The 12,961-nt window shown below is 37.5% G+C and overlaps 1 protein-coding gene across 3 annotated transcripts in view; it reads left to right on the top strand.

The window, feature by feature from the left end:
• The window catches only part of NME5 (NME/NM23 family member 5), a 29,175-nt gene that overhangs the window by 8,545 nt on the left and 7,669 nt on the right, over positions 1-12,961 (top strand). For 2 of the 3 annotated variants that reach the window (XM_061423621.1, XM_061423622.1), the window contains exon 5: positions 5,946-6,064. In XM_061423621.1, the coding sequence (XP_061279605.1) occupies positions 5,946-6,064 (119 nt within the window). The remainder of the gene's footprint in view (positions 1-5,945; positions 6,065-12,961) is intronic. The other variant, XM_061423623.1, reaches the window with a different exon arrangement.

Raw genomic sequence — 12,961 nt, 5'->3', positions numbered from 1 at the left:
AAAGCTATGACCAATCTAGACAGCATATTAAAAAGCAGGGACATTACTTTGCCAACAAAGGTCCGTCTAGTCAAAGCTGTGGATTTTCCAGTAGTCATGTATGGATGTGATAGTTGGACCATAAAGAAGATTGAGTGCTGACAAACTGATGCTTTTAAACTGTGGTGCTGGAGAAGACTCTTGAGAGTTCCTTGGACTGCAAGGAGATCAAACCAGTCCATCCTAAAGGAAATCAGTCCTGAATATTCATTGGAAGGACTGAAGCTGAAGCTCCAGTACTTTGGCCACCTGTTGGGAAGAGCTGACTCATTAGAAAAGACCCCGATGCTGGGAAAGCAGGAGGAGAAGGGGATGACAGGGGACGAGATGGTTGAATGGCATCACTAACTCAATGGACATGAGTTTGAACAAACTTGGGGAGATGGTGAAGGATAGGGAAGCCTGGCGTGCTGCAGTCCATGGGGTCACAAAGAGTCAAACATGACTGAGTGAACAACAATGAAGATCACATAGTATAATAAGCCACTAATGAACCCATCATTCAGTTTCAATGATTTTGGTCTGTCTGCTTTTTTAAAAAAAAAATGGAAGTATAGTTGGTTTAGACCAGTCTTGTTTCATCTATCACTCCTGCTTGTATTTCTCCTGCTTCTGTATTATTTGGGGGCACATCTTGAACATGAGATGTCTTTTTGATGTGGTAGATGTTTAGATTTTGTCCTACTAGTGAATTATACTTTTTCTCCTTAGCTTTTAACTAAAATAGAGTTAAAAACTCATTTATCTTAAGTGGAACAAATTTTTTAGAAGCCCGTCTTACTCATAGGGTTATATCCTTAGACTGTTAGTTTGTATTGCTTTTGATATTATTAATTAATTAATCCTCTTAGACATTTGAGAAGCAGCAGTTGTAGGATAGATATAAATGATTACCTACTACACCGCAGATCTCTTGCTATGAGAATGTGAAGTCCTTGAGAGAAGGTTTTTGGAGTTTGTGATATGAGCTCCTTCTTGCTTAGCAGTGAGGAACTATGTACAGAACCCTATACTATAAGTCACTAAAGCAAGTTACAAAGATATTCTAAGACATATTCCTAAATTCTTGAAAAAGCTAGTGCTCTTCCTTTTTGATAGGGATTGCTGATTCAAAGCTTTACTACATTCCATTCATTCAGTAAGTTTATTGAGTTATTGAGTTGTGCCAGAAATACAAAAATGAATAAGATATCCCTGCTCTGTCAAGATGATTTTATTTTAAAAGGCCAGAAAAATAAATATACAATGCAATGTATAACTTCTGCCATGAAAAAGCCTTTAAAAGTACAGTGAAAATTTATTTATGTGAGAAACGTGAAAGCACGTTTTAGTTTCTCATTAATTCATCCAACTCTGTTGTCAAAAATCAGTTGGCCATATATGTAAGTATCTACTTTTAGATTCTCAGTTCTGCTTCATTGATCTTTATTGTCTGTTCTTATGTCAGTACCATACAGTCTTAATATTGTGGTTTCATAATAGCATTTTTTTCTTTTTTATATATCTGTATTTGTTCCAACTCTTAAGTGTGTGGCTTGAACACCACATTTCCACTCACAAAACTTGTTCTGAGTTATTTTTCAAATGGCTTTGCAGCATGCCTAGGTAAGCTTATAATTTTGCTATTCTAAATATTATTTTTCTTTATAAACAATCCCTATATATGGATAGTGACTCCCATCAAGTTGGTTCAGTTTAACATACTAATTTCTAGGGTCCTGGCACATGCGGTACTATGACTGCAGGGGTTGGAAGGTTTAAAAAGTAGATCGCAGAAAATGAAAGTTGCTTTAATGAGTACTTTTCTTTTAAACATCAAGGTATATACTTCAGAACACTTTAGTGATGAGATTTGGTCCACTAAAGAATCTGCTTGATAGCTAAACACTTCAGATTGAGAAGTTAACACAGGTTACATACACGGTACAACAAACACTACTTCTGTCTGTTAAAATAAGCCAACATGAAACTAGGAAAAAAAAGCTAGCTCTACTTCAGTGCCTAAAGTATCACACTTAATAGAAATCTTAACTTTCCCCTAAAGCAGTTGTCGTGCCATACGTGTTTTTAAATGCTAATAAAAATAAATATGTGAAAACATGTTATCAGAAGAAATGGAGATAGAGTGTTGAACACGTAACCACGTAATCCTCAGGCAGAGCTTAGTCTACTTCTTCCATATGAGAACGGTCATCATCTCCTTCCAAGGGCAACATCTCAGCTATGGCAGCACTGCTGTTGTCTGTAGTGGGGTAATTCTCGTGGATACCAAGACCAAATTTGATCATCCTGTAGACCCTGTTAGCATGGGTCTGGGGATCCTCCAGACCAAAGTCAAGATAGGAGAGCCACTTCATACAGTAGGATGACCTGGTCCTTCAAAGACTTGTCATTATTATCAGCCTTTTGCTTCAGGGTCTTGATGAGGAAATGGTCTGGGGTTTACCTCCAGGTGCTTCTTTGCTGCCAGGGCTTCCCTGGTGGCTCAGATGGTAAAGAGACTGCCTGCAATGCGGGAGACCTGGGTTTGATCCCTGGATTGGGAAGACCCCCTGGAGAAGAAAATGGCAACCCACTCCAGTATTCTTGCCTGGAAAATCCTATGGTCAGAGGAGCCTGGAAGTCTACAGTCCATGGGGTTGCAAAGAGTCGGACACGACTGAGCAACTTTACTATCACTATGACCTGTTGTTGAGTTGTCTCTTAGGGTTTGAGCCTTCATGATTCTTTCCATGTTTGCTATCCAGCTGTACGTGCTCGTGACAATGCAGCACAGGGATGTCACCAGTAGGTTTGATACAACCATCTCTTTTGCAGAGGGTTTGAAACTTTTTCTTTTCCTGTTTCTTATTTATTTTTGGCTGTGCTGAGTCTTTGTTATTGTGTAGGCTTTTCTTTACTTGCTGCAAGCGGGTCTGCTCTCTAGTTGCAGTGCATGGGCTTCTTATTGTAGTGGTTTCTCTTGTTGCAGAGTATGGGCTCTGCAGTGCATGGGCTTCAGTAGTTTCTGCATGTGAACTCAGTAGTTGGAGTTCCCAGGCTCCAGAGCACAGGCTTAGTATGGCACACGGGCTTAGTTGCTCTACAGCATGTGGGATCCTCCTGGACCAAGGATCAAACCCTTGTCTCCTGCACTGGCAGATGAATTCTTTACCACTGAGCCACTAGGGAGGCCCTCTTCCTATTTCTTTTTCTCCTCGTCTTCTGGAAGTTCCGGGCCCTCTTCAATGACTGACACTAAGGTCTCGCCCTCAAACTTCTTTAGCTGTTGCACACAGTACTCATCAAGTAGCAGTTCCAGAATCTGGGCCACACTATTACTGCTTGTGTGCCTGACCCCTTCAATCATTAAGTAGTCAAGTAACCAAGGACAGCACTTCTTCTTTTGTACCATAGCTCCAATTCATCAGTTCATCTCAGAGAAATATCAGTTCATCTCAGAGGTACCAAACATAGATAGAGTCAATGTTCCCAGGAGGAATTCTGATATTATCTGAAGATCCAAGTCTCCCAGGCCTCAGGGTACCAGCCAGGCTTGGCCTCCCTTCCCCAGCAGCCAAGTGTCAGTTGTTCCTCATTAAAGGTTTTGAAATCAGGTTAGTGGAAAGTCTCCAAAATTCAAATAATAAATAGCCAGAGACAAATAATAAATGATTTTCAAAAATAGAGAATCCAAAAATGAAGATGAACAATTTTATTCACAATAGCATCAAAAACAATAAGATATTTAAGAATAAATTTAACAAAAGAAGTGCAATTCTTGTGCACTGAAGAGTACAAAACAAAATGTTGCTGAGAGAAATGAAAGAATATCTAAATAAATAGACATCCCCTTTTAGGGGCTTCCCTGCTGGCTCAGGTGGTAAAGAATCTGCCTGTGATGTGGGATACCTGGGTTCGATCCCTGAGTGAGGAAGGTCTCTTGGAAAAGGAAATAGCAATGCACTCCAGTTTTCTTGCCTGGAGAATTCCATGAACACAGGAGCCTGGCGGGCTACAATCTGTGTGTTTGCAAAGAGTGGGACACAACCGAGCAACTAACACTTTCCTGGATCAGAAGAGTCAATATTGTCAAGATGACAGTTCACTCCAAATTGATGGATAAATTTAATGCAGTCCCTATCAAAGTCTATGCATGCTTTTATGTAGAAATTAACAAGTCAGTTCCAAAATGTATATGGAATTGTAAAGGATCTAGAAGAGCTAAGGCAATTTTGAAAGCGAAGAACGAAGTTGGAAGACTTCCACTAACCTGATTTCAACCTGTTAATGAAACCACAGTAATTAAGGCTGTATGGTCCTGACGTAGGTATAGACATAAAGATCAATGAAGCAGGATTGAGAATCTAGAAGTAGATTCTTACATTTATGGCCAATTGATTTTCCATGAAAGTGCCTAGACAATTTGATGGGGAGAGGGTGATCTCTTCAACAAATGGTGCAAAGACAACTGGATATCCACATGCGAAAACAAAAACCAGTATAGACCCTTGCTTCATACCACACACAAATAGACCTAAACATAAGAGCTAAAAACTAAAAAAAAAAAAAGAGCTAAAAACTAGCTTTGGTTTTTAGGAAGAGCACCAGCTTTTTCAAGGATTAGGAATATGTCCTAGAATATCTTTATAACTTGCTTTAGTGACCCATCATATAGGGTTTTGTATATCATTCCTGACTGACTGCTAAGCAAAAGGGAGCTCATATCACAAACTCTTCTAACTGGAAGAAAATATAGAAAATCATTATTACCTTGAGTTGAACAAAGAGTTCTTATATATGACATCACAAATACAATCTGTAAAATAAAATATTGACACATTGGACTACATCAAAATAAAAGCTTTTCTTCTTTAAAAGTCGTCATTAAATGTATGAAAAGATAAATCATAGACTGGGAGAATATACTTGCAAATCATATATCAGATAAAGCACTTGTATCTAGAATATATTAATATAAAGAATTTTTACAACTCAATACAAACAACTGAATTAAAAACTGTGCAAAAGATTTGAATAGGCATTTCACAAAAGATAACAGGCTAATAAGTACATGAAAAAGTGCTCAGCATAATCAGTGAGGAAATGCAAATCGAAAGCACCATGAGATACCTTTGCTTATCCACTAGAATAGCTATGATCAATGGCAAGGATGTAGAGATACTGGGATCCTTTTTGTTTCTGGTAGAAAAATGTTTTTTGTTGTATTGCAAGTCTGGGTCACCTATAGTGTTCAAACAAAGCTGAAAAGACTAAAATTTCCTTAAATCTTAGATAATTTATTTTACAATTGAAAAATAAGTGGCAATATTAATATATACTATCATAGAAATAGAATTTATATGTATATTCAATAGTTTATAAGAGAGCAAGAAGCATGTATTATTCACTTGTATCTGTGAAGTGAAGTGAAGTCGCTCAGTCGTGTCTGACTCTTTGCGACCCCATGGACTGTAGCCTACTATGCTCCTCTGTCCATGGGATTTTCCACTGTGCAAACTGCCTCCATTTTGTTGACAGGAGTTAATTTTTGTGATGAATTAATCTAGATTATATTTATTCTTTTAGCTTTTCATAACATTGTCCATTATATATTTACTGTTAAAAAATGGAAATGGAAATACAAAAAAAGAGATTATTGAAATCATAATCAGAATCTTATGTGTGAGCACTATCAATATATTGATGTATTTTTTGCTATTTGTATGAGTCTTATTTTTGTGTGTGTGTGATTGTGTTTTTGAACGAACTATTTGCTATGTATCTATTTCTGTTTACTTTTTTTAAAAAAGAAAAACCAAGTATTTCTCATGTCATTAAAATTTCTTTGAATGTGTCCTTTTTAATGACCGTATAATAGTTCATCATTTATGTTAGCTTTAACGGGAATACATTTGTATTTGCAGTGATTGTTGAGCCCATTCCAGTTGGACAAGCTGCTAAGGACTATTTAAATTTGTATGTAACGCCAACTCTGCTTAAAGGACTCACAGAACTTTGTAAGCAAAAACCAGCAGATCCTTTTGTAAGAAGTCTTTTTATTCATACTAAAGAATACTGTCTATAGCTTTCAGAATTAAAATATTCTTTGAAATATATAGAAAGTCATTTTAAAAAGCTATTTTATATACATTTTAGATACTTTCTTTTGTATGACATTTGATTACAGTTGACCCTTGAGTAAGAGTAGGACTTAGGGGCACTGACCCTTTGCACAGTCAAAAGTCTGGCATACTAAGAGCTCCCATGTGCAACAACTAAGACCCAGTGCAGCCAAAATAAATAAATACTTAAAAAAATCTGGCATATAATTTATAGTAGGCCCTCGTATCCTCAGTTCCTCTGTATCTGTGATTTCTGCATCCTGTGGTCAGCCAGTTGTGGATTGTGTAATACTGTCATATTTACTATTGAAAAAAGTCTCCACGTAAGTGGACCCCCACAGTTCAAATCTCTGTTGCTCCAGGGTCAACTGTGCTTATTTTCTTGCTGTGTTTTGACTCTTAAAAAAAACATTCTAAGTACATTTTCAATCATTGCATCCTTTAATTGCTCAGCATTGTTTTTGTGTATAATTTATATAATCAAATGATAAAATTAGATATATACTTGAATTTTGTTAATCATTTTTATTTCTCATGATATCTAAATTTTCTAAATAGAAGATTTGTATTTATTCACATACTCGATGCCTCAACATTGCTCATTCAGGTGGAAGAACTGTTGAGTATGAGGACGTAGGATGATCATCCAGGGCCAACTGTCAGCCTGGATCCTTCCTTATAGATACTCCCGCCCATCTGAAGAGTCTTAGAGATAATCAGGGAAGGTTATTTTAATATCAGCCCTACCAAAATAATATGTCTGGCCTTTGTTAGAATTCTCAAAAGGAATCCTTTTTGGAAGACAAAAGATTTAATCTTTCCCACATGTTAACATTACCACTTTTACCAAAAAAAAAAAACATTGACACGTTATTTCTCTAATAATTCTCTTTCATTGTGAAAATAGTACTTTTTTAAATTTAGTAAGAAACCTGAAACTACTGAAAAACATAAAGAAGGAAGAAAAAGATACTCATGGTTCCATTTCCTAAACATGGTCTTGAAGTCATCTTGCCTGGACTCAACTCTGATTCCAGACACCTAAATTAAAAGACGCTTACTCCTTGGAAGAAAAGTTATGACCAACCTAGATAGCATATTGAAAAGCAGAGACATTACTTTACCAACAAAGGTCCGTCTAGTTAAGGCTATGGTTTTTCCAGTGGTCATGTATGGATGTGAGAGTTGGACTGTGAAGAAAGCTGAGCACCGAAGAATTGATGCTTTTGAACTGTGGTGCTGGAGAAGACTCTTGAGGGTCCCTTGGACTGCAAGGAGATCCAACCAGTCCATTCTGAAGGAGATCAGCCCTGGATGTTCTTTGGAAGGAATGATACTAAAGCTGAAACTCCAGTACTTTGGCCACCTCATGGGAAGAGTTGACTCATTGGAAAAGACTCTGATGCTGGGAGGGATTGGGGGCAGGAGGAAAAGGGGACGACAGAGAATGAGATGGCTGGATGGCATCACCGACTCGACGGACGTGAGTTTGAGTGAACTCTGGGAGATGGCGATGGACAGGGAGGCCTGGCGTGCTGCGATTCATGGGGTCGCAAAGAGTTAGACAGGACTGAGCGACTGAACTGAACTGAACCTCTCCCTGAGTCTCTTTATTCACATTAGTAAGATATAGATGAAAGAGGAGAGTGAAAGAGCTCGCTTAAAACTCAACATCCAAAAAATGAAGATCATGGCATCTGGTGCCATCACTTCATGGCAAATAGATGGGAAAAAGTGGGAACAGGGGATTTTTATTTTATTGGGCTCCAAAATCACTGTAGATCTTAAGTGCAATCTTGCAATTAAAAGATGCTCCTTGGAAGAAGAGCTATGACAGATCCTTTTGTTTTTCAGTCACTCAGTTATGTCTGTTTGCAGTCCAATGAACTGCAGCATGCCAGGCTTCCGTGTTCTTCACTATCTCCCAGAGCTTGCTCGAACTCATGTCAGTGATGCCATCCAACCATCTCATCCTCTCTCGTCCCCTTCTCCTCCTGCCTTCAATCTTCCCCAGCATCAGGGTCTTTTCCATTGAATCAGCTCTTCACATCAGGTGGCCAAAGTATTGGAGCTTCAGCTTCAGCATCAGTCCTTCAAATGAATATTCAGGACTGATTTCCTTTAGGAATGACTGGTTGGATCTCCTAGTAAGGAGTATCCAAGGGAAAAACAGTATCCAAGACAGTATCCAAGGGAAAAACCATAGCTTTGACTATAAGGACTTTTGTTGGCAAAGTGATGTCTCTGCTTTTTAATATGCTATCTAGGTTTGTCATTGCTTTTCTTCTAAGGAGCAAGCGGCCTTTAATTTCATGACTGCAGTCACCATCTGCAGTGATTTTGGAGCCCCCCAAAATAAAGCCTGTCACTGTTTCCATTGATTCCCCATCTATTTGCCATGAAGTGACGGGACCAGATGCCATGATCTTCATTTTTTTGAATGTTGAGTTTTAAGCCAGCTTTTTCATTCACCTCTTTCACCTTTATCAAGAGGCTCTTTAATTCTTCTTTGCTTTCTGTGATAAGGGTGGGTATCATCTGCATATCTGAGGTTATTGATATTTCTGGAACAGGTCAGTTTTCATCCAAATCCCAAAGAAGGGCCAAAGAATGTTCAAACTACCACAAAATTGCACTCATTTCACATGCTAGCAGAGTAATGCTCAAAATCCTTCAAGCTAGGCTTCAACAGTATGTGAACTGAGAACTTCCAGATGTACAAGCTAGATTTAGAAAAGGCAGAGGAACCAGAGTGCCAAAATCATAGAAAAAGCTAGAGAATTCCAGAAAAACATCTGCTTCATTCACTATGCTAAAGCCTTTGACTGTGTAGACTGTGGAAAATTCTTAAAGAGATGGGAATACTAGACCACCTTACCTGCCTCCTGCGAAACCTGTATGCAGGTCAAGAAGCAACAGTTAGAACCAGACATGGAACAACGGACTGGTTCCAAATTGGGAAAGGAGAATGTCAAGGCTGTATATTGTCACCATGCTTATTTAACTTATATGCAGAGTGCATCATGCAAAATGCTGGGCTGAATGAAGCACAAGCTGGAATCAAGATTCCTGGGAGAAATATCATTAACCTCAGATATGACAAACCTAGACAGCCTATTAAAAAGCATAGACATCACTTTGCCAACAAAGGTCTGTATAGTCAAAGCTATGGTTTTTCCAGTGGTCGTGAATAGATGTGAGAGCTGGACAGTAAAAAAGGCTGAGTACCGAAGAATTGATGCTTCTGAATTGTAATGCTGGAGAAGACTCTTGAGAGTCCCTTGGACAGCAAATAAATCAAACCAGTCAATCCTAAAGGAAATCAACCCTGAATATTCATTGGAAGGACTGATGCTGAAGCTGAAGCTCCAAAACTTTGGCCACCTGATGGGAAGAGCTGACTCATTGGAAAAGACCCTGATGCTGGGAAAGACTAAAGCAGGAGAAGGAGGTGACAGAGGATGAGATGGTTGGATGGTATCACTGACTCAATGGACATGAGTTTGAGCAAACTCCAGGAGATGGTGAAGGACAGGGAAAGCTGGTGTGCTGCAGTCCATGGCGTCGCAAAGAATCAGACATGATTTGGCACCTGAACAACAAGAACAGGATATAAATATATTAGTACCTACCTAGCTAGCATGGATATTATTAGGATTAAATGTATTAGTGCATGTAAAATTCTTCACATGTCATGTATGTAGGTGCTCAAATGTTAGCTGCTGCTATTACTGGTTTTGTTTTTGGACTTTTTAAAAAAAGTCTGTATTTCTATAGAAACTAATTCAGTTCTCTCTTTTTTCTTTGCTCAGGTTTTGTTTTTTTATATCACTATATGTAAACATATCCCATAAATATTGCTGTATTTAAGTGTATGTTTTTATTTGTTGTTGTTTTTTTGTTTTGTTTTTTTAATTTTTTTAAGTGTATGCTTTATAGAGTTTATTTTAATAGTTACATATTTCTTTTGTTATCTTTACCATTCTTCTGCTGTTTGTTTGCTGTTGTAAATATTGTAACAGTAAACATCTTTCGAGTATAAAGCTTTTCACACATTGAGATTATTTCATTATTTGATCTCTTTGGAAAGAGATCAAAAAGTTAAATTATAATTTGAAACATGAAATTAAAAAAAATTTTTTGACCCTTAAAGAACTTACATTTTTAAACTGTTTAATTTTTTAATAAGCAATGTCTGAATATGGTATAAAGTTTAAAAGTTCCAAAAGGATATATAGTGAAATATATACTCTCCTTTACATTCCTCTTCCTCAGCCACCCAGTTGTTCCTTGGAGTTGATCATTGTTACCAGCCTTTAGTATATCCTTTCAGTGAAAATCTATATATGTATATAAACATATCATTTTAGATGTACTTAAAAACACAGATACAAATGCTAGTTACTAAAAATAGTTTTTGATAACTTTTTACCTTATTTACTTTATATTGTAAATTATTAAATAGCATTATAAACGAAATTGCCCCATTTTGAAAGAACAGTTTATGGCAATCTGTATTATGGATTTGTACAATTTTTTGGGGGGCGGGGCGGGGCATGTGACTTGTGGTATCTTCATTCTCCAACCAGGAATCGAACCCTTGCCCCCTGCAGTAGAAAGGCAGGGTGCTAACCCCTGGACTACCAGGGGATTCTCTACAATTTATTAATTAGTCACATATAGATGGTTGTTTAGTTTGCTTCCACTCCTTGCTTATTATAAACTGCTCCAGTGAATATCTTTATTCATCAGCATACCATATATCTATAGAATAAATTTCTACAAATGAAATACTGAGTAAAAAAGAATGTTATTTTGATGTTTTTGATATGTGCATTTTTACTTTGGATAAATATTGGCAAATTGCCTTTTGTAGTGAAAGTATGGGAACTTCCTAGGTAGCATTAGAGGTTAAGAACCCGTGTGCTGATGCAGGAGACATAAATGATGTGGGATTGATCCCTGGGTGGGGCAGATCCCCTGGAGGAGGGCATGGCAACCCACTCTAGTATTCTTGGTCTGGAGAATCCCATGGATATAGGTGCCTTGTAGGCTACGGTCCATAGGGTCACACAGAGTTGGACACATCTTTAGCAGCTTAGCACAGCACAGCACAGTCAAAGTGTGAAAGTGTTAGTGGCTCAGTTGTGTCCGACTCTTTGCGATCCCATGGGCTGTAGCCTGTCAATCTCCTTTGTCCATGGAATTCTCTAGGCAAGAATACTGGAGTAGGTAGCCATTCCCTTCTCCAGGGGATCTTCTCAACCCGGGGATCAAACGCAGGTCTCCTGCATTGTAAGTGGATTCTTTACAGCCTAAGCCACCATAGTTGTACCATTTTATACTCCGATGAAAATTGAATGAGAGTGCCTGATGTTTTTTCAAGCTTGGTGGGTTTTTTTTTTACCAATGTAATAGGTGAAAAATGTATCTCGTAACTTAATTTATATTTCTTTTGTTATGAGTGAGTTTGAGTATCTTTTATATACGCTGCTTAGAGCCATTTGCATTTCCTTTTCTATGAAATTCCTCATACCCTTAATCCATTTGCCAGGGCTCAGTTGTCTAGTATTTTCTTTATTGTATGGGTACTCTATATGTTTAAAAAAATCAACCTTTTGTTGATTAGTAGATTTTAATAGATTTCTGTAGTTTATCACTGTCTTTTTTGACTATTTTCATGATATATTTTAATTTTTATGTAGCTGTATTTATTGAGCTCTTTTATGGCTTGGGTTTCTGTCATATTTGAAGGTTTTCTGTTCAAGATCATAAATAACATTCTCTCATGCTGCCTTGTAGTACATTTTTCATGAAGAATTTTTTTTATGTGGACCAGTTTTTAAAGTCTTTATTGAATTTGTTATAATGTTGCTTCTTTAAGGGAAAGCTTTCTTAAAAATAATTTTATTTATTTACTTATTTTTGGCTGTACTTGTTCTTCATTGATGCACAAGGGCTTTCTTTAGTTGTGGTGGCCAGGGGCTACTCTCTAGTTGCGGTGCATAGGCTTCTTATTGCAGTGGCTTCTCTTGTTGCAGAGCACAGGCTCTAGGGCGCATGACCTTCAGTAGTTGTGGTTCCCGGGCTCTAGAGCACAGGTTCAATAGTTGTGACACACTTCTTCCTGGACCAGGGATCAAACCCGTGTCTCCTGCATTGGCAGGAGCATATTCTTTACTACTGAGCCACCAGGGAAGCCCACTTCTGTTTTTTATGTTTGTTTTCTTTTTGTCCACGTGTCATATGGGATCTTAGCTCCCTGACCAGAGATTGAACTCACATCCCTTGCACTGAAAGGCAAAGTCTTAACCAGGGGACTGCCAGGAAAGTCCCCTTCTAATACACTGTAATATTATATTTCCTCCCACCCCCCATGGATATGTCTTTGATCGTCTGGAATTTTTTTGTTGTTGTTGTTACAGGAAGTAAGGTAGATGCCACATTTTATTTAATTTTCCATTTGGTTTCTCAGTTGACCCAAACCATTTATTGATGGTTTGTTTTTATTGTAGATTTAAGATAGTTTGTTGTTTTTATTGTAGATTTTTTTTCTTGTAGATTTAAGAATCTGCTGTTAATATATACTAAGTTCTTGTATGCATTTTGTGGGTTTATTTCTATTTTGGTGAGTTGGTTTATTTCATTTATATATGTCTGTTCATTTGTAAGTACCATACTGCTTTAAGTATTATAGGTTTGTAATATATTTCAAAATCAGATAGTTCTAAACCTTTCTATTACTCTTCTTTTTCAGAATTTTATTGATTTTTTTGCATTATTATTTCTAATACAAATATTTTCAGTCACAATACATA

Source organism: Bos javanicus, chromosome 7 (assembly GCF_032452875.1).
Source record: "Bos javanicus breed banteng chromosome 7, ARS-OSU_banteng_1.0, whole genome shotgun sequence".
NCBI lineage: Eukaryota > Metazoa > Chordata > Mammalia > Artiodactyla > Bovidae > Bos > Bos javanicus.
This window is presented reverse-complemented; position numbering and strand designations above follow the sequence as displayed.